This window comes from Boleophthalmus pectinirostris, unplaced genomic scaffold (genome assembly GCF_026225935.1).
Source record: "Boleophthalmus pectinirostris isolate CB_2022bp ecotype Guang Dong unplaced genomic scaffold, ASM2622593v1 HiC_scaffold_19, whole genome shotgun sequence".
NCBI lineage: Eukaryota > Metazoa > Chordata > Actinopteri > Gobiiformes > Gobiidae > Boleophthalmus > Boleophthalmus pectinirostris.
In genome coordinates, this window is record NW_026571140.1 from 42,588,311 (window position 1) to 42,610,540 (window position 22,230).

The 22,230-nt window shown below is 38.2% G+C and overlaps 2 protein-coding genes across 3 annotated transcripts; one reads left to right on the plus strand and one right to left on the minus strand.

Moving 5' to 3' along the window:
• Nucleotides 1-2,127: 2,127 nt before the first annotated feature.
• On the minus strand, nt 2,128-13,107 carry psmd13 (proteasome 26S subunit, non-ATPase 13). The gene is given in 14 exon segments (XM_020929031.2): nt 2,128-2,316; nt 3,579-3,695; nt 5,144-5,224; nt 5,298-5,360; nt 6,769-6,894; nt 7,769-7,848; nt 8,721-8,892; nt 10,472-10,558; nt 10,715-10,758; nt 10,857-10,912; nt 11,002-11,036; nt 12,293-12,371; nt 12,944-12,993; nt 12,996-13,107. Coding segments are annotated over 14 exon segments (1,134 nt in total). The 5' UTR covers nt 13,044-13,107; the 3' UTR covers nt 2,128-2,220.
• A 341-nt stretch (nt 13,108-13,448) lies between these two features.
• On the plus strand, nt 13,449-20,597 carry sirt3 (sirtuin 3). Of its 2 annotated transcripts, none has more exons than XM_020929032.2 (9): nt 13,449-13,593; nt 13,674-13,805; nt 13,870-13,903; nt 14,302-14,454; nt 15,026-15,258; nt 16,470-16,570; nt 16,769-16,930; nt 18,601-18,804; nt 19,831-20,597. In XM_020929032.2, the coding sequence occupies exons 2-9, from the start codon at nt 13,757-13,759 to the stop codon at nt 19,852-19,854; spliced, it is 960 nt and encodes a 319-aa protein (XP_020784691.2). In that variant the 5' UTR covers nt 13,449-13,593; nt 13,674-13,756; the 3' UTR covers nt 19,855-20,597. The 2 variants fall into 2 exon arrangements, with proteins under 2 accessions (XP_020784691.2, XP_020784692.2); XM_020929033.2 differs by having other exon boundaries at nt 13,468-13,502.
• The last annotated feature ends 1,633 nt before the right edge of the window (nt 20,598-22,230 follow it).

Sequence of the window (22,230 nt, forward strand, 5' to 3'; positions counted from 1 at the left end):
ACGTATCTATTTTGCATTCTTAAACTCAAAAAATACGCAAAAAGTTCAGAAAAACAACGATAAAATGGATTAAACCAGGTCTGAACCAGGATTAAATGGGTTTAAAGCAGCACTGTGGAACATTTCACCTGCTTCAACCATGGACATGTTATTACTGTGCATTAAACTTATCAATTTTTCATGAATAAAGGTGTTTAAATGCCATTCTGACTGTTTTTGAGCTCACCAATCCACAGATCTGACCTGTAACTTTGTCTGGGTGTCACCTGCTTGCCTCATGTTTTTGCTTTGCTTGGAATATTCCACAATATGGCATTAAACATATTTATTTTTGCATTAATAGCAGGTGTTAAATGCAAAATACTTTGAAAAACAAGCATTCTGACTGTGTTTGGGCTCGCCAATCCACAGATCTGACCTGTAACTTTGCCAAGTTCTGTCCCATGTTTGTCCCTTTTTATTGTTTTGCTTGGAATATTCCACTGTAAAGCATTAAACATATTTATTTTACATTCTTAAACCCAAAATACATTGAAAAACATGAATCTTCTTTAGATTGTGAGTAGGTTCTCCTCTCCACAGATCTGACCTGTAACTTTGCCTGGTTGTGCTGTATCTGCTGTATGTGCTATAAAAAATAAAGTTGATTGTTGTTTTATTGTTTTTTATTGTTTTTTTAATTATGTTCTGTAGCACTTTTATAAATAAAGTTGTGGTTGAAGTTGGATTAATCTTCATAAAAATGTCATTTAAAATTTTGCAGGATAAAAAAAAAAATAATAATTAAAAAAATGGTGTTAGGCCTGTAGTATTTGCATTGTCTGTATTTTCCCGTAGTATTTCTGTAAAACCGTCCCGTTGTGTTGTAAAAGTTTTATAGAAATGGGCCAAATTTTCAAACACAAACCGTGAAATGATGCAGAAAAATAAAACTCAAGACTCCAGAACAAACTGAGAGACGGAGCTGTTCACACTGTTCACCACCAGAGGGCGACAACAACACACTGTACTGTATGTTTAAACCCTGATCGACGTGAAGCAAACCTGACATGTCAAAGTTCTATGTGTTATTTTATATTTTAAGATACTCGCTTTATATTCGATGTCAGATGATTTTTGTGTGAGATTTATTAGTTTGTAATTGAAACAGACACAAACACTGTGATGTAATTTTTAAAAAAAAAAGTCTAATTGAGTCACTGTTAGGGCTAAAACTGATGATTTCTGGACTGAACAAATTATTTATATTGTACTGTTTTGTTTTTTGTTTTTTAATAAAGGTTGAAATGTGGTGGTCCACTTTTAGACCTGGTTTAGTCCTAGATTAGACCTGGAATAGTCCTGTTATAGACCTGGAATAGTCTTGTCAAAGACCTGGTTTAGACCTGGAATAGTCCTGTTACAGTCCTGGTTTAGACCTGGAATAATCCTGGTTTAGTATTAGATTAGACCTGGAATAGTCCTGTTACAGACCTGGTTTAGACCTGGTGTAGACCTGGAATAGACCTGGTTTAGACCTGGAATAGACCTAGTTTAGACCTGGTTTAGACCTGGAATAGACCTGGAATAGACCTGGAATAGTCCTGGAATAGTCCTGGTTTAGAACTGGAATAGTCCTGGTTTAGACCTGGTTTAGACCTGGAATAGTCCTGGAATAGTCCTGGTTTAGACCTGGAATAGTCCTGGTTTAGACCTGGAATAGTCCTGGAATAGTCCTGGAATAGTCCTGGAAGTCTTGGTTTAGACCTGGTTTAGACCTGGTTTAGATCTGGAATAATCCTGGTTTAGACCTGGTTTAGTATTAGATTAGACCTGGAATAGTCCAGTTACAGACCTGGTTAAGACCTGGAATGGTCCTGTTACAGACCTGGTTTAGACCTGGAATAGTCGTTTCATAGACCTGGTTTAGACCTGGTTTAGACCTGGTTTAGACCTGGTTTAGACCTGGTTTAGACCTGGTTTAGACCTGGTTTAGTTTTAGATTAGACTTGGTTTAGATCTGGAATAGTCCTGGAATAGTCCTGGTTTAGACCTGGTTTAGTATTAGATTAGACCAGGAATAGTCCTGTTACAGACCTGGTTTAGTTCTGGATTTACTCGTAAAGTACTTGGTCTAGAACACAGAAGTGTCTGGGTCCAAACGTGGGGCACATTTATTGTGAGACAGATTCATGTACAGACGTAAACAAACAGAACAGAGTATAAACAGACGAGAGAGTTTTATGTGAGAATGTCGTGCGCCTGCTGCTCCACCAACATCGCCATGTTCTTCACGTCTCCACACCAGAAATCCAGACGCTCCTTCATGCCCTTAATCTGAAAAAACAACACCACCAGATCAGACACAAAAGCTCACGGAGCAACACGACGGTCTGAGGGACGAGAACGAAATACGATTGGCGCGAAAACGTTTTGTTCCAATTGCAGCTCATTCCGTGTCACTAAACATCGTCCGCTCATTTATTCATCAAACTGAACATTCTTAATATTTATGATTCTCCACAGAGCTCATATTTCCCCTTATCAACATAATAAATTTAAGCTCTTAGCCGTTGTGTTTGAAGCCCAAGAACAGGATTGGCACCGTTTTGGGTCTTGTCCAAAAGTGCAACAATTTTGGCAAATGATTGGACAAAAAAATACAAAAAATTCTGCCTGTAAATTTAACTCACAATCCTTTATTTCTGTCGCTTGGTGTAATTGACCCCGTTGTGAAAGATAAATATAATAGAAAATTTTACGGGATGCTGGATTTTTGTGCCAGAAAAAGTCGACTGGTGAATTGGGTTTCTGAAGATGTCCTCGGTTTTGTTTCTCTCGATTACCTGATGTGTCGGTTTCATCGTCAGGACAATATCTTTAAGAAGACTTGGGAACCATTTTTGATGTAAACTGGACTTGAGATCTCAGCCATTATGAACAGGGTATTTACATTTTGAAACAGGTGAATCTGTGTCTAATATATGAATGGGTTTGTTTTATTTTGCTTGTATTACTTATATTGTTATTTTGTTGATTATTTTGTTTAAAGTAAAATGCAATAAATATATATGCAAAAAAAATAAATATCTATGAGATTAATATTTATCAGATTTCTATTTTTATGTATAAAATTCTTTATAATTCAACGACGATCCCTAAACATTTCACATTTTACTTTAAAACCAACGCAGAGAATCATAGATAAAAAACTTGTCAAAATCATAAATTTCATCCAAAATTTGTCACGTCAAGAGTCAGTTTTTCTTCGATACAGCGGCAGGAAACTCTGGAGCAGTTTTCACATTTGTTAGTGACGCAGATCAGGGGTGTTTTTGTTTTAAAAAAAAAAAAGAGTTTGAGCTTGAAATGTTTGATATTTCATGCTAATGTTTGATAATCATTCAGTTGTGGGTGTTTCGTTGTGTTTCAATCAAATGAATTAATCCATGGTGTTTAAATGTAATTTTTTTTTATTTATAAATTTTTTAATGCAAAGCGATAATGTTCAATTTTTAATGTATTCATAAGGTGAAGACACGTACTTTTTTAAATTATGTTGTACATGTAAAATAAATAAATAAAAAAACAGTCCAGACCTGCTGCAGATCCAGGACTCGCGGTTGGACCCAGGTCATGTGGACTTTCTGATCCACCTCGTCGATGTTTCCTTTGATGAGCCCCACAGACAAAGCCTTCATCACCAGCAGCTCCACCTGAACACAGAACAACACACACATCAACACACGAACAACTACAGACCTTTTTCATAACGTCCAGAAGTGTCGTAATGTCGAGAAAACATCACTTTTGGTTAATGCTTTTCTGTGTCAAATTATCCGTGGAAATGTCTCACGTATTCTCCAGCAGCTTCATAAATCTGCCCCATCAACAAATCTTCAACCAACAAGGTCCACAAAGGAAAAACATTCTAACATGAACAATTTATCCACAACTATCAAGAGAAGAAAGACAAAAGCTTAAAGGAAACAACGACGACCACACATTAGTGACACAAAACAAATAACATAATGGTCATGAATAAAACAGAAGGAGCTTGTTCACTTAGATTGATTGTAGAATTAAAATTAAAAATCATTTTCATGATGTAAATATTTGCAGGTATAGAGAAATTCGTGAAATTTAAATGCGAGACATGTAATCTGTGAACATCTGTAGCATTCGAACTTCACAAATCTCTCTGTCTAAGGTAATACTGACATCATGAAATCGATTTTAAAATTTAATTCGAGAATCAGTCTGAGTGAAAGAGTTGCTTATTAATGAATTACTTATTACATCTATTTTATTCATGACCATAACATTAGTTTTGCTTAGTAGTTCTCTAATGCGTCGTTGTTTCCTTTAAGTTTTCGTCCTTCTTCTCTTGATAGTTGTGGTTAAATTGTTCATGTCAGAATGTTTTTCCTTTGTGGAGTTTGTTGGTTGAAGATTTGGTGATGGGACAGATTTATGAAGCTGCTGGAGAATACGACACACATTTACACACACATTTTGACACAGAAAACCATTAAACGGATGTGACGTTTACCCTACATTGCGACACTTCCGGACGTTGTGAAAAAGGTAAAGTAATTAAAGTAAAATTACGTTTGTAAAGCCCAAAATCACAACAGCAGTTAAACTTGCAGGACTTCACAAGATCATTAGTTTAACCAACAGAAAGTTAGAAAATTCAACAGAGACATAATCACTGGTCAATTAAAGGATCACTAACCACCAAAATCACTTTTTTTCCTACTGATTCTCTGTGTAAATGTGTCCAAAATAGAAGTGTGTCTCTATCCCTAAAAAAAATATATCAGACTTTTGGGTAAAAGCCGAGTCTGTACCGGTCTCTTTAGGATCCACTACAGCCAGGATATTTGAACTTTCAGGTTGGACTAATGAGTCAGACGCAGGTTATTACGTGACGACGGGCACCGCCATGTCACACCGACTCTGGAGCGAATCGTTTTAAAAGGAGGTTCGTTCCATTAGCGCCGCCGCCGTGTTTGCTTCGGTTTGTTTGGGCACTTCACCTTTGACTCCAGCCTAATCACGATGCTGCTCTGTGACTGACGAGGTTTGCAAATGAACCGTCTGCACCAGAACATTTTACACAGTTTAATTTCTTTTATTTCGCCCGTTTTTTCACACTGACCTCGTTGACTGGGATCTTTGCGCTCTGAGCGATTTCTGTGAACGTGAGCTGCCGGTGGTTCGCAGGTCGAGTGAACGTCATCTGGAAAAAAAAACAAATTTAAATGTAAGAAACCCAGCGTCATGCTCTAGGTTTAGACTCCACAGGGCCTCACCTCCATCACACACAGCAGCTGGATCTTCTGCATCAGTTTGGCTTCGTGTGTCGCCAGATCAGGCTGAAACAGAAACACACAACTCAACTTAAAAACTTTAAAAACACCAGGTCGATTCGATAAACTCCAAGATAAAAGTGCAGTTTTTCATTTTTAAAAACCTAACAAGCTATTAGGGGTGGGTGATATCTCGATATTTTAAATATATCGAGATATTTTTGAAACACAAAATGGATTCTGACACATTGTATATATCGATATAACGCTTATATTTAATCCTGATTTTGCTTGTTTGCCTTTTCTGTGTTCGCCCCCCCCTCCGTGATTCTATTGCGACTCCCCTCACGTGTGTCTCATCCAACACGGCGGCGCTCACAACCAGCCTGTGAACACTGAAAGTTGGTGTCAAACAAAGCTTCTAGCACCACAAACCTTTTCCACCTTTTACAGACTCAGCACCACTGAGTCGTGTCCTTTAGTCCGACAGAAGCTGAACCACATCAGTGACACAAGGAGCGTAAAACGTAAAACAAATGTGGCAAATCCGCATTAAACACATTATAATCTGATCTGCAGAACCACATTTGACGGGCTGATGTGGTTCTATTGTACTTATTTTTTATATGTTGTAAAGTTTATTTATGCAGAAGATTATAATTAATGATCTGCAGCAGTGTTTAACTTGTACAACAGTGTTTGGAAACGGTCGATTCGGTCGGTTGTTCTGTGCAGTGGATTGTGGAATACCTCAGAGTAGTGGTGGGCGATATCTCGACATTTTAAATATATTTTTTAAACACAAAATGGATTCTGACATACCGTATATATAAATATAATGCTTATATATGCGCTCGCTCGCTCCCACACGCCACCATCTCCTTGATTTTGTGACCCCTCCCCTCATGTCTCTCATTCGCTCCTCACTACCGCCGCAAATGCCGAAAGTTGGTGCCAACCAAAAGCTTCGAGCACCACAAACCTTTTCCACCATTTACAGACTCATCATCAGCAGCAGGTCAGAAGCTGAACGCGTCAGGGCACAAGGAAAGCTTTTTTTGGAGCGCATTAGTTTATACAAATGAGTCGTGTGGTTTTAAGTTTATTTCTGTAAAACAAACAAACATCCTCAAAGCTGCATTAAACACATTATAATCTCAAACGAGCTGGTGTGTCTCTAGAGTAATTTTGCTTTATATGTTGTAAAGTTTAATAATGTAAAGTTTATTTATGCAGAAGATTTGAATTAATAATCTGCTGCAGTGTTTAACTTGTACAATAATGTTTGGTCAGTTAACCTTTATTCTTGTTAATAATTTTAGTTGGCAGCTGGTCTGTGATTTGTTTTCTTGTTTGCGTCTTGAGGGTTTTTTTTATATTTGGGCCATATAGTTTGCTTGTTGTACACACAATGATAATTTGTTCAAAATGGAGATAAGTCTGCGTCCAGTTGAGCTCTGAGCGGGTCTCTCACCTGCTGTCCCCACGCAGACTTGTATCCCTGGAACTTCTCCACGTTCCCGGCGTTGAAGGCGAAGAGCGTGTCGATGAGCCACTGTTTGTCCGTGTTCCTCAGAGACTCCAGGACCGGGTGCTGCAGCTGAAATCAACAACGGATGATAGAAATGTTTTAGGACTCGTGTTGTCATGATACTAACATTTCAAACTCTATTTCCGTACTAAAGACCAGACTCGATACTCAATGACGAAACTAATACTACGATGAGGATTATGACGAGTGATTTAGTCTGTTCATAAATGGTACATCAGACATCTACTGTTAAGCAAAGTTCCCACAACCTCTTGATTCTTACATCTTGGTTTTTGTAACTAGTTTGATTGCTCGCTATAATCCTGATATCCTATACAGCATTGTTTCCCAAAGACTGGACGAAAGAGATTTTTTGGGGGGGTTGCCTCGTCACGATCTGCATGTAGGTCTGTGATATACAGTTCTGACATATGAGGGGGCTAGTGAATCAGCCAATCCTCTCTGCCTGCCCTGAGCGAGTGTTCCTGCAGTTAAAGTTGAGAAATGTTTGCTTGGTTTGTCCTAAAATAAGGTGATAAATCAGCAAAGGTCAGTGCACTTCAGGTTCTTATGGATCCTTTTATTGCTGGTTCAAAGACTGAGTAAAACTGACTGTTCAGAGACACAATCACTCAATTAACAATAAAATATCCTCATTAATGTTCAATAATGCTTAAATCCACCTTTATTTTGTGATTTAAGAATAATGTCTATTGACTTGGGTCGTGAAGGTTTGTGACTTTTAAAATATGGGTCCCCAGAAAAAGTTTGGGAAACATTGCTGTGTGGAACAGTCTGACCTTGTGTTCCCATACGAGTCTGTTGTTTATATCAGTCTGAGCTTGTTATTCTCATGATTGTTGTGTCTTGACTTGTGTTGACCTGTTCTCAGATGAGACGAGGTCTTATCTTGTGTGTCTGTCTGTATATAGTTTGTTCTCACCAGTTCTCCAAAGTTATAAACGCCTTCGCCCAAAAGTCCAGCCAAACCCAGAGTGAACGCTCGCTCCTGTTTCTCTGAATCTGAAATCAAAACATTTTAAAAAGGGACATTATAAAAAATTTACTTTTAAACCGGTTATAACAACGTTGAATTATTGAGTAATTCTGTTTCGTCCTGCATTTGAGGCTGGAGTGGTCAGAAAATGTGTTTTTACCTACCCCCTATCCCCGCCCACTGCAGCATTTATTAAACTATTCTAGACTATGGTTTAAGTCTGTGAAATTAATTGAAATTTGAATTTTTCATGACAAATGATTTCCAAACTCATGTAATCGAGTTGAAACGATTAAGCTTAAAGTTTATTTTTATGTTTTACATAAATAAGTTGATTTTATTTATTTTTTTAATATAGAGATTGTAGAACAGCTGGATATGTAGTTTATTTTCGATACATTTAAGTTTTTTCTATGCCTCATTTCATGTTCAAAATATATTTTACTCATTTTATGTTTTATACATGACAAAACTGCGAATCTAAGGTTCATATTCGTAGCATGTATTTATTTTCAATTTGAAAGTTTTGGGTGAGAGAATTGCTGAATAAATGCATCAACTACTGCTTTTTTGTATTGATTTTATTATTTTTGTTCATTGATTTTATTATTATTATTTTATTTATTTATCCTTTTAAAATGTATTTATTTATTTAATTTTATTATGTAATTATTTATTTAATGATTGTTTCCATAACTGAGCAGCCCTACTATGGTTCATACATGTAAGATTAAAAATGTTACGTGGCCTTTTTTCTCAAATATAAAATCCACTGCTTCTTATGTTCAAATCAAACCAAAGGTCAGATTTAAGTCTCACAGGGCGTCTGACAGAGCGCTACCTTCATTTACAGCTGCAGAGTATCCGTAGTAAACCTCGGCTCTCCTTTTGCTCTCACCTGGCAGGTCCTTGATGTCCACACAGCCCAGGTACCTCAGCGCGTCCTTGTAGTAGCTGGCGTGGTTGCCCATGATGCGGTGGTATTTACTGGAGAGGTCATAGAAGCGCCCGTGGACAGACGTCACTCCGGGAAGGTTATTCAGAGTCTCCTCCACCTCCTCAATGATCTTCTGCAGAGAAAACAGAAACAAGGTCAGCGCTACAGACAATCAATACTACATTAATATACAGAACATATACTTTTAAAAGGTCCTATATTTCACAAAACTGACTCTTGTGAGCTTAAAGTCATGTTAGAACGTCGCTACCTCCTCAAAAACAGACCTGGAGTTGCTTATTATAACATAAATCAATATAGGATTCTATTGTTTACCATGTGTTTCCACATTTTGTAATAATTTAATTTAGTTTATAATATTTATACAGTTAGATTAGAGCTTTACTGTTTTGTTTTTTTTTTAATCAAAATTTTTATTGTTTTCAAAATATCCAATATATACATTTATACATGCTACTGGCAGGTAAAAAAACTCACAAATGTCACAGATGCGAGTCCCCCACCAGATCAGATCCACATGTAAAATGGCACAAGAAATTTTACAGATTCTTTTTAAAGAGCTGAATACAACTGCAGGAAACGGCCCCATGTTTTCTCAAAAGCACTAATATTTTTCTAACTTTAGACAGGACATGACATTGTGTAACAACTGTGAATGTGAAGGAGGGTTAGCGTCTTTCCACTTGAATAAAATGACTCAGCGTGCCATGAGTAAAATAAAAGCCAAAGAAGATTTTTTCGTAGCACTAAAATGTACATGATCCTCCAAAACACCAAAAAGCGCCAGTACAGGGTTTGGTTCCAACCTAATATTGAATACGTGGGATAGAGTGTTAAGACATGCAGCAGACATGAGCAGGACCAAAACACGTGGCCAAGAGAGGTCTCAGTCTGGCCATGCTTTACCGTTTTAAACTTTGTAGAAGTCCATTTACTTCAGGTTAAGTTCTGGTTTACAGCACTGTGGCACCAAAAACTGAGGCAAGATGCTGGAGACAGTGCAGGGAAATGGTGGCAAGCCATATACATATTTTCTGGACATGTCCCCTAATTCAATTTTATTGGAAAGACTTGAACGTTATGGAAGAGGTCCTACATATTGACCTCCCTTTTACCTGTGAAGTCTTATATTTTGGCAAATTAGACGCAAATTGTAAAAATGAAATAAATTTTAAGATACTTAAAATCATGTTGTTGGCAGCAAAAAAAAGTATTACAAAGAAATGGTTAAAAGCTGAAGCTCCAACAAAAGCAATTCACAATATTTACGTTATGGAGAAATTAACTTATGCTCTAAGATTAGAAAAAGAGAAATTTGAAAAGATATGGAAGGGTTGGCCGAGTTTTGTTAAAAAGATTTTATTTGAGGGCTCATTTCCCCAATATTCTGTTCGCTACCAAATTTAGTTTTCTGTTTTATTTACATATGTGTTAGTGTAATTATTGTCTTGGAAAATTAATAAACAAATAATTGGAAAAAAAAAACTGAAGCAAAACTCTTATAAACCTTATAGAAACAACAAAGTGGGCCCAGGGCTGAGTCAAAGTCAGGACATACAGGACAACACGTTTGTCACGTCTCTGACAATCTCCCAAATGTCTCCGCGATCTCTTCATCCATATTTTATACTGTAATGACCTTTTATCATAAATCATACGGGCCTAAAATGTATTACTCTTGCCGTGGTTACCTTTGTGGCTGGGAGGTCGCTGATCTCCAGTTTGAGACTCCCAATCGACGTCTTACACAGAACCACTGCCTCGTCGCTGCTTTTTACCTGAAACAAACACAAACCATCAGTTACACACAAACTAAAAGCACATTATCTTTGTACAGTGCCGTTATTGCTCCAACTCAAAGTCTCTAGAACCAGTGACAAAATCTGGCAACTATGGACATGAAGTTGAAAGATTAAAGTTAAAATAAAACTCACTTTTTCCTTGGTTTTCTCTAGAAACGTAATGGCATCTTTAGGATCTGAAAAAAGAAGTTTCATAACGTTGAAGCAATTTTATTTATTACCAAAAAAATCACTTTTCTCTTCATCGCTATACAAGAAAGTGAAAGGTTCATACCTGTCATCTGACGAGCCACAAACAAAATGATCTCGACCAAAGACAAAGGGTTTATCCTGAAAAAGAGAAAGAGACATTTCCTCGTAAACATAAATTTAACATTACAAATAAATACTAAATACATGCAGGAAAATAATCATGTTACCTGTGTTCAAAGTCACTGAGGAAATTGTCGTAGAGCTGTTAAAAAAACAAGCATTTGGTTAAATTTAAAACATGACCATTTGACACAAAACTAAATAAACCAATTTTATGCTGAGAGTAAAAGAAAAATTTATTCATGTATTAAAAAACAGTTTGATAATCAATAATCACTTTGCCACAGATTTTTGCAGCATTTTGGAGGCACAAACTAAAAGTAACATCACTCATTATATTTATTCATTATATGTGTGTTCCTTTGTGACGAAAATGGTAAAGGTTTTCTGAACTCAATGAGAGTAAACTGGACCATAGGGACTGCATTAAAAAAAGAACACTTGATGATTGATCTTACTAGGGATAATAATAGGGATTATTTAACAGCAATATCAGAGGATATCCCCTGGTTATCGGTATTCACCAATTGAAAATTTATCTGATATTTGCTGATATTTTTCCTGCACTGCTTCAGTCTGTTTGTGCCCATGAGTCACTCCCCAATTCATCGTCAGTTCATCAGATTTAGCAAAAATATTAATTTATATCCCAGATAAAGCTACAAGCTTAATATTGTTATCAGCAGTGTTGCCATAGTTACTTCAAAATAGTAATCTGACTACTGATTACTTCTTTAAAAAGTAACTTAGTTAAGTTACAAGTTACTTTACGGTACTGTTTTCTTCACACTGGGCGGGACCTGCTCTGTTAACGTGGTTGTGCCATGCTGTGTCTCTAGATGTTTCTTTAGGTTTGATGTTGTATTCTTGAAGACAGACAACACTTTGTCTCCAGCACAGAGTGAACAACGAACCTTTATGTTGCCATCCTCAGCTGAAATAAAATCAAAATAATGTTTGTATTTCCAGCTGCAAAAGGCGTACCTCTCTCCCTCCATTGTTTACATCTGACTCGTGGCGGAGCAGAGACGACGTAACATCACGGGAAACGTGTCACTAGGGACGATTTATACGATCTTTGGGGTCACATAACCCACGTCGCCAAAAAATAACAATAAATAAATAACCTACATCGCCCTTAAATGCAAAAATAGTAACGCACAGTGTATTAGATAAGTAACTTAAATCTGACTGCTGGTTTGGAAATAGCACTGCGTTAGACGACTCATTACTGACAAAAGTAGTCGGACTACAGTAACGCGTCGCTAAGTAGCGCGTTACTGGCATCACTGGTTATCGGTTAATATAAATGTGAGTTACAGACCACAAGAGCAGGACAAATATCTGGCATTATGTATAGACTTAAAAAATCCATGTCAGACCATCCCTACGTGTTACCTGTATAAGTCCATCTCCGGTTTGAAAACAAGGGTCTTTCACAAAGTCTGTGAGCTTCAGTGTGAGCTGGTGCCACAACCTGCAACAAAACAGACAAGAGACATTAGAGAAAACATCAGCTTAATCTGTGTAAATGCTCTGAAGGACAAACATAAAAACATTAAAACAAACATGAGTAGGAAGATGGATTCTTCCTTGACACACATGTTAATATTTCCTTAATTTCAATCAGGATCACTGGAATAACCATCTTTTTTTTTTTTACAGATCTATATGGTTAGATGTGATAGTTTAATTCTCATATGCTGCTGCTATAACTGCTACTACAGTCTATAATTTTACCTAAATATACGACTACAGTTGCTGCTAATGATGACAAAGCTGGAATAACAGTAAAGAAATGTCACGTCTACTAACTTTACATCTCTTAAAACACTCGGAGGAAATATCAGATTATTTGTGTCACTCATAAATTCATGTTAAATATAAAACCTAATTACAGATCACGTTTATATTTTAATGTTTATGGTTTTGGCTTGTCAAAAAGAAAACATTAGCTTAGCATTAGCCCAGTGACTCAGCTGCGCCGTTAAAATGAATGAGCCGCCGTTAGCTTAGCCTAGCCTCCGCTCGGCTTCTTAACACTTTTACCTCTTGTTATAAAGTTCCTCCAGGCCGTGCCACTCCGCTGCCATCTCCGGAGTAGGCTGCAGCTCTGTTGTTGCTTGAGATACCCGCTAACATCTTTCATTTTGGCGAAATTCGGTTATTTTCAGCAGTAAAACAAGAAAAGTGTGGTCCGATTTTCTACTGAGAAGAGGAGCCGGCTGCGCATGCGCTATTGGGGATGTCTAACGGAAGGGAAATACTCCTTTTCGGAAACTAGCACCAAACTAAATAAACTCTTAAATTTTATTAAACTAAATTAACTAAATTAACTACAACTAAACTAAATTAACTAAACTAGCACTGGGGAAAAAAAAAAAAAAAGCTACTCCAGCTGAACAAAAAACGACCTTATACTGATTTATTAACCCTAAATTCGACTTGAAATAAAATAAGAGAAATAAATAAAAATGTTCAGGTCAAACGAAATCTTCGTGTTTAATTAGAAAAATAGGCGGCGTAAAATAAAATGCTTAATGTGGCTAACAGCGTCCTACGTCATCGCGTCGCAGGAAGGTCAGAGGCATGTAAACAAACCCACAAGGTAATTTCTGCAAGATATTAGTAAGAAAACGTGTCATAAATTAATAACAACGTGTTCAAACGGGACTGTCAGTGATATAGACGCTGTAATGGTGAGCTGGTGTCTCGTCTTTCTGTAATAAACGACATTTTAGTGCAATATCTTAACACATGTTTTGTAATTTTATTTCAGGTTTTACTCTGACATGAGCAAACACAGTAAAGGAGGTTAATTTATTCTGTTGAATTCACTCATCAGTGCTGGGCTCTTCAGTCATGTTATCAACTTGTTTTAGACTTTGTTTATCTCCTGGTTTAAAACATGGTAAGAAAAAGTATTATTAGCTAAGTATTTTTATGGAAATACTTAATGTATATCTTCTTTGTAGGTCGGAGAATACTGCTCACAGCCCCTTGTACCAGGTCAGTTCTACTCTACAGTTAAGTGCTTAACAGAAGCTAGTTTTGTGTCCAATGTCCAGTGTTCAATGTGTGAACGGTGTTTTCTGTTCGAGAGAAGAACTCATCTTAAATATGCAGGATTTGTGGGTGAAAAACACGACTCCTAGTATGTTTTTTATGAGGAAACAACATTATAATGTATAAATCAGAAAATTGGCCCCTTAATAGGCATTTTCAGTAAGAAACGTGTTTTTGAAAAGAAACATCTTAAGATTATTGATTTGACGCCATGACAAAATCCTTAATTTACTTTCTTTTAATTTGTCTATTAATAGATTATTATTATTATATTATTATAATCAGATTAGTTGAAAATTCTAAGCAGGAGGGTGTAGAGGTTAACATGAGTCTCTCTTCAGATCCCAGCGTTGGTTCTTCTCTCGAGGCTCAGACTCAGACTCTGAGCTGACCCTGGATCAGTTGGCCCTGAACCTGAAGCAGCAGAAGTATCAGAGAGTGATCGTGATGGTGGGAGCCGGCATCAGCACGCCCAGCGGCATCCCAGACTTCAGGTCAGAAAGACTGGAGAGTGTATGTCCTCCATTTCTTACTGTGGTAGAGTGGTTTTCCTGTCTCCTCCACTCAGTGTCTCTCAGTGGAGTGTGCATGTCCTTCCTCCCTGCAGATAAATAAAAGATGAACTGCTGGAAAGTCAAAATGTCCGTCTGTAAATTATTGTACTCTTGCTTTTATTTAATATTATTGAAGTAAAAGTGAAATTGTATTTTTGATATAGTTATTCCTTTGCTCGTAATGTTCCACGGTGACATTCTATGTCATATATTTATGTGCAGGACATTTTATTGCTCAAAAATACCTTAAAAACATCAGTTCTTCCTGTAAGCAGGTTAACCCTCCACAGATCTGACTTTAATTTGGTCTATTGACATCATCTGCTTGCCACAGTGAAGAAATTTACTGCTGTATGTTGGAATATTTCAGGCAAAGCAACAACATCTGCGTGAACAACCAGAAAAGTGTTGTCATCATGAAGTTTTTCTCACATATGGAATTACTCACAGTGGAAAGAGAAGCCTAAAAACCCAATTAAATCTTGATATTTGTTTTAATATTTGTCGTCAGGTCTCCGGGCAGTGGGCTGTACTCAAACCTGCAGCAGTACAACCTGCCGTATGCAGAGGCCATCTTTGAGCTGGATTATTTCCACCATAACCCCAAACCCTTCTTCGCTCTGGCCAAAGAGCTGTACCCCGGCAACTACCGCCCCAACGAGGCCCACGCCCTCTGCCGCCTCCTGCTGGACAAACACCTGCTGCAGCGACTCTACACGCAGAACATCGACGGACTGGAGCGCCGTGAGTGAAACAGACAGACATGAGTTTACAGTGAACAGTCGACTAAATACATGCTGTTTAAGTATTATTCTTTATTACAGGTAATTAGTATTAAACTACACGATACGTAGGACCTCATTTTACATCTTGATCATTGTAAACAGTAGGGATGTAACAATAACCGAAAAATGGTGATATCGTATTGTCAGTGTCTCACAATAATACTGTGGGACTTCACAATATATCAAATTACAAGTGTTTTTGCTTAAATATAATAATTCATGTATCTGCCCAGAGTTAAACATTTAAACTTCTTTATAAAATGCGTGTTATAAAATGAGTGTTGCACAGTTTTAGGTTTTCTGTACAGTTGTTCCAGAGGTTCACTCTTTTAACAGATTTACAAAATTTAAAAATGTTAGTTCTAATTTTCTTTTTCATAAACGTGGCCCTACCTATTTTTGAACATTTTCTGTAATGATTTTGACAAGAGATTGTTGTTTACTTTGAACATAATTTTCAAAGTGTAAAGGTTGACCAAATCATAAAATTTCAGCGTTTGAAGGTTTATAAATAACACTTTGTTTGGTTCATTATAAGCTGATAATGTGTTGCTCTTATTGCCTTTTTGCAGATAAAGATTGGATTTGTTTTAGTCTTATGTGTATTGCCCCAAATTTCAATACAGTAAGTTATGTAGGTCATTTACCAGCCAGTTGTATATAATAAAAAGACAGTTTTTATCTAGGATATATCTATATTTGTATATAATTGCGATCACTTTGGGTAATTTATTTCTAATTTTATTTATTTAGATCAGGGGAGTCAAACTCAAATTCACATTGGGCCAAAATTAAAAACTGGGATTAAGTCGTGGGCCAAACTAAATATTTACTGAAAAATTTCAACAACATCTACATGTTTTCTCTTCTTTTGAGATGTAATGTTAACCCTTTTCTTATTAAAATAAATGTTTAATAACAGTTTTGCTTAAACATTAAGTCCAGAACAAGCAGAATATAAAATAACAACATTTTAAATAAATAATGCCTCTATAGTCTATCTGTAGCCGGTGGGCAGCTCTAATACATGTTTGATATGATCTCGTGGGCCAAATATCCGGCTTGAGTTTGACATGTCTGATTTAGATGGTAAAAGGCTGCAGATGTTATTGATTTGACATGGCTGTTGAAGTTAGTTATTATTATTATATTATTGTGTTTTCTTCTTAGTGGCTGGAATTCCTGCAGAGAAATTGGTGGAGGCGCACGGGACATTTTCCACAGCGACGTGCACGGTGTGTCGGAGAGAGTACAGCGGAGAAGATATCAGAGTGAGTACACGTGTGAGCCAGCAGGGGGTGAAAAGTGCTTATAAAACACTCTGAAGATAAGACTGAGACTGAGAAGATAAGACTGTAAAAATCTGGTACATTTAAAAGTTTATTTTTCACTCTATGTCCCCTTTCGAGTACTCTCTAATTTGACTTTGACTAAACTTTCTTATACTTTTTTCCTGCCTCTGTCTTCAGCCTGCGGTGTTGTCCGGTGCGGTACCAGAATGTCCCACCTGCACCGGGGTCATTAAACCTGACATCGTGTTCTTCGGAGAGCAGCTTCCTCCCATGTTCCTTAAATACCTCACAGACTTCCCTCTGGCCGATCTGCTGCTCATTATGGGAACGTCTCTGGAGGTAACGCAGCACAGAGTCATAGATCTAAATACAGAGGTGACATCAACACAGTATTGCAGTAGTATTAGTAGCGCTGGGTATTGTTTTAAGGTATCAAGGTTTATTTTCCATAAATATACTGTATTTTTTGTTAAGTCGCATTTTTTTCATGGTTTGGGTGGTTCCTGCGACTTATATTCAGGTGCAACTTATATATTAAAATATATAATTTCACATGTTCGTTATTTTCACACTGAAGCGTGGAGAGTTTCTAGTCTTGTGTGTGAGTATCTGCTGCTCCTGTTCCTCCTGTACCACTGTCATTTGGCTCTACTGCACATGTCTCCTGCAGAAAGAGCCTCTGTCCTGCTGCAAGTAGCGAAATATGCAGCCGAAAATGGTAGTCGAGCAGCAGAAAGAAAGTTTGGAGTGAGTGAGAAACTTGTGAGGGACTGGAGAAAAGCGGAGAAGACTGAAACTGCAATGAAGAAAACAAAACAAAAAAAAAACATTAAAACTTTACAATCCGTGTATCATTCGTTCATTCGTTTTTCAATATAAAACCAAAAATAAGAAAACGAAAAAACAACAGTTTTCTTCATTATTTGTCTCCAAAACCAAAATGAAAAAACGGATAATGATTAATTTTTTCAGTTTTCGATTTTGTGTTTAAATGAAGAATGGAAAAAACGGATAACGGCCGTTTCCCGTTTATGTGACTTCAGTGACTGCGATGCTGAACTTTTGCACCGCGTACGGACTGAACCAGGACTGATCCAGGTCCGAGACCAGACCAGGACCAGAGCGGGATCAGAGCGGAACTGAGACCGAGACCAGCGGTCCGAGCGGTTCCGTGTCATCGTCTCCGCGCTGGTTCCGTGCGGGGAAAGTGAGAATGCGCTGTGGACTACAGGTCTGGACGAGCTGCTCCAGTCCTCTGCTCAAGAACCGCGGCTGGTTCCGAGGTGGTGCAAAGCATCCAACTGACACTTTCACACCAACGAAAACGAACCGAACTAAGATCTTTTGGTTCAAATGGACCAGGTCTGGGACCAGACCGGGACCAGAGCGCTACTGAGACTGGGACAAGACCGAGACCAGATCGGAGGCTCAGAGCCCACGGCAGGGCCGGAGCTCGAAGCTGAGGCTTGGACCCCGCGGAGGCTCAGAGTCAAAGCTTGGAGTCCGCCCCAGTCCTGCTCTGGTCCTGGTCTGGTCCCGCTCTGGTCCCGCTCTGGTCCCTCTCTGGTCCCGCTCTGGTCCCGCTCTGGTCCTGCTCTGGTCCTGGTCTGGTCTCGGACATGGATCAGTCCTAGTTCAGTCCGTACCCGGTGCAAAAGTTCGGCATCGCAGTCACGGAAGGGAAACGGCCGTTATCCGTTTTTTCCATTCTTCATTTAAACACAAAATCGAAAACTGAAAAAACGAATCGTTATCCAACTTTTCATTTTGGTTTTGGAGACAAATAGCGAAGAAAACTGTTGTTTTTTCGTTTTCTTTTTGGTTTTATATTGAAAAACGAATGATACACGGATTCTTTACACACTTTAAACCCAGCAGCAGCAGCAAGGTCAGAGCTGTTACTCATCTGTTACTCATCTGTTACTCAACTGTTACTCATCTGTTACTCATCTGTTACTCATCTGTTTATCACTATTTGAAACACTCACAGTTCCTCTCCCGTCCTGCAGGTGGAGCCGTTCGCGTCTCTGGCTGGCGCGGTGCGTCCGACTGTTCCTCGGCTGCTCGTGAACCGTGACCTGGTCGGGCCGTTTCTATGGAGACGGAGGTCACGTGACGTGGTCCTGCAGGGAGACCTTGTCCAGGGAGTCCGGACTCTGGTTCAGCTCCTGGACTGGACCCAGGACTTTGAACGTGTCATGGAGGAGCTGCAGGTGAGAGCAGAAGAAGACCCGTTTAAATCAGACGTGTTAGATTTATTTACTTATTTATTTAAGTATTTAGTATTAAAGTATAATATACTTACAGAATTATTTAACTTTAAAATTTTGTTTTTAACCATGTTCTAGTCGTTTCTTCCTCTGAACTTGTATTTGGATTCATGTTTGAGTTATTGTTATCTGGTTTAGACCTGGTTTAGTCCTGGTTTAGTCCTGGTTTAGTCCTGGTTTAGTCCTGGTTTAGACCTGGTTTAGTCCTGGTTTAGTCCTGGTTTAGTCCTGGTTCAGTCACGTTTTAGTCCTGGTTTAGTACTGGTTTAGTCCTGCAGTTTAGTTCTGGTTTAGTCCTGGTTCAGACCTGGTTTAGTCCTGGTTTAGACCTGGTTTAGTACTGGTTTAGTCCTGCAGTTTAGTTCTGGTTTAGTCCAGGTTCAGTCCTGGTTTAGTCCTGGTTTAGTCCTGGTTTAGTCCTAGTTCATTCACGTTTTAGTCCTGGTTTAGTCTTGGCTTAGTCCTGGTTCGGTCCTGGTTCAGTCCTGGTTTAATCTTGGTTCGATCCCGGTTTAGTCCTGGTTTTGTTCTGGTTCAGTTGCAGTTTAGTCCTGGTTTAGTCCTGGTTTAGTCCTGATTTAATCCTGGTCTAGTCCTGGTCTAGTCCTGGTTTAATCCTGATTTAATCCTGGTTTAATCCTGGTTTAGTCCTGGTTCTGGTCCTGACGTTTACAGTCACGTCAGCTCCGTTGGACACCACGGTTTTCTAATTTATTTTCATGTTTTTATTGTTGAAAATGTCTGGAGTCTGAATATCTTGAATCATCACAGTGGGCGGGGACAGGGGGGAGGTGAAAACACATTTTCTCATTTTCTCTCAAACCTCAAACACAGAACAAAACAGGATCACTCAAACATTCAAAATGCAACTTAGAGATGTCATAGTTGAATATTTTCCCTTTAAAATCCAATAATATTTACTTTTATCTCTTCTAATAATTGTTCGTATTTTTTTGTTGTGATTTTCAGGGCCCCAAAAAGTCGGAGGAGTGACACGAGGAAAGAGAAGACTGAAAAAACACAGGACTTTTGTAACATGAACAACTCTGAGCCAACGAAAACACAAACTTTCAAATGTATTTTTACTCTGGAGGTGAAATGTGAATCCAGACGAATCAGGAGACGTGTTTTATTTATGATTCTTTCTGGTTTTTATTGATGAACTATAAAAAAAAAAAAAGATCTGAATTCTACATTTTGTTCTTTGTAAACCTCAATATTTATCTTTAAAAAAAAAAAAAAAAAAAACACCACAACGATAGAAAAGAAGTGAAAAGGTCACTTCTTGTTCAAAATGCACTTTCTCTTAATAATATTATAATAATAAGTAACAATTTATAATAACTACACCTTATTTAGCCTTAATAAAGCATGAACAATTATGATTACTCTGGAATTTGGCCATACTTAACAAATACTTAATAAAGCATAATTAGTCTTTGAAAAAGACTTAACTAACAGAGAATATCTGCCTGAATTATCATTGTGTTACAGTGTTAGTTAATCATTCTCTCATGGCTTAATAATCATTCATAAATGTTTAATTGTGTACTTAAATATGCATTTTCAAATACACAAATGGTTAGTTCATGAGTAACTAACTATGAAATAATAATAATAATGATTCATTTTGTGCGACGGACCAGTTCTCTGTCAGACTGGCGGCGTATAGGAGAAGGCGCGGCATAGTTTGGTCCTGGATACATTCTATTTTAGTCCTAGTTTTAGCTCTGGTTTAGTCCTGGTTTTAGTTCTGGTTTTAGTCCTGGTTTTAGTTCTGGTTTTAGTCCTGGTTTTAGCTCTGGTTTAGTTCTGGTTTTAGCTCTGGTTTAGTTCTGGTTTTAGTTCTGGTTTAATTCTGGTTTAGACCTGGTTTTAGCTCTGGTTTAGTTCTGGTTTATTCCTGGTTTAGTCCTGGTTTTAGTTCTGGTTTAGTTCTGGTTTACGCCTGGTTTTAGTTCTGGTTTAGTCCTGGTTTTAGTTCTGGTTTATTCCTGGTTTTAACTCTGGTTTAGTTCTGGTTTAGTCCTGGTTTAGTCCTGATTTTAGTCCTGGTTTTAGTTCTGGTTTATTCCTGGTTTTAGTTCTGGTTTAGTTCTGGTTTAGACCTGGTTTAGACCTGGTTTAGACCTAGTTTAGACCTTGTTTAGACCTGATTTTAGTCCTGGTTTAGACCTGATTTTAGTTTTGGTTTAGAGGTGTGGGAAACCAGGACTGAACCAGGTCTAAACCAGGACTAAACCAGGTCTAAACCAGATGTATGAGAGTCGGGGTCTCGTGCTTTTGCAGCCCGGTACTGGTCCACGGCCTGGGGTTTTTTCACTGGCTAATCAAGTGCAAATTAAGTGATAATTAAGGTAGTCATTAAGTAGTTATTAAGCCTGAATGACTCTTAATTAAGTGTTTGTTCATGGTTTATTAAGACTAAATAAGGTGTAGTTACTATAAAGTGTTACCTAATAAAAATGATAAAGGGAGAATATAAACGGCGCTGTAATAAGCCATTTTCTGAGTTATAGGGAGTTATAAATGTGTCATCGTGTTATTAAAGGTGCAAGAAGGAGAGGAGAGATCCCTAAATTACTCAAACATGCAGGGATGACTCTAAAACCTTAATTTAGCACAGTACCCCCTCTTTAAAGGTAACGACAGACGAACGGGGGAAGAATCCTGGACAGCGTCAGACCAGGAGCAGCTGAGGGGGTCGTAAAGTCCTGGTTTGGTCCTGGTTTAGATCTGGGATAGTCCTGGTTAAATCCTGGCTTAGACCCACAGCTGCCTCTTCTGTTTCGGTCACACATTTGTCTTTCACAGGTGGCTCCTCCGCTCGGACTTTGAAGAGCTCGTAGTATTTTAAGAATGTGTCTGTTTACAAATCGAATGTGAACAATAGAACTGAACTGACTAAAGAAATTATTTTATTTAATTATTCATTTATTTATTTTATTTATTTATTTATTTTTGAGAATCCCAGTCCAGTCCACTTTATTTATATAACTCATTTTATAAACATGATGGTCATGTTATAAGTACTCGAGATCGGTCTTGGTTGCAGTCTTGGACTTGTCTCTGACTCAGACACGTTTTGACTCGGTCTTGAAGGCGCTTGGACTCGGTCTTGAAGGCGCTTGGACTCGGTCTTGTCTCGGTCTTGAAGGCACTTGGACTCGGTCTTGTCTCGGTCTTGAAGGTGCTTGGACTCCGGTCTTGAAGGTGCTTGGACTCCGGTCTTGAAGGCGCTTGGACTCCGGTCTTGAAGGTGCTTGGACTCTGGTCTTGTCTCGGTCTTGAAGACGCTTGGACTCGGTCTTGTCTCGGTCTTGAAGGTGCTTGGACTCCGGTCTTGAAGGTGGTTGGACCCCGGTCTTG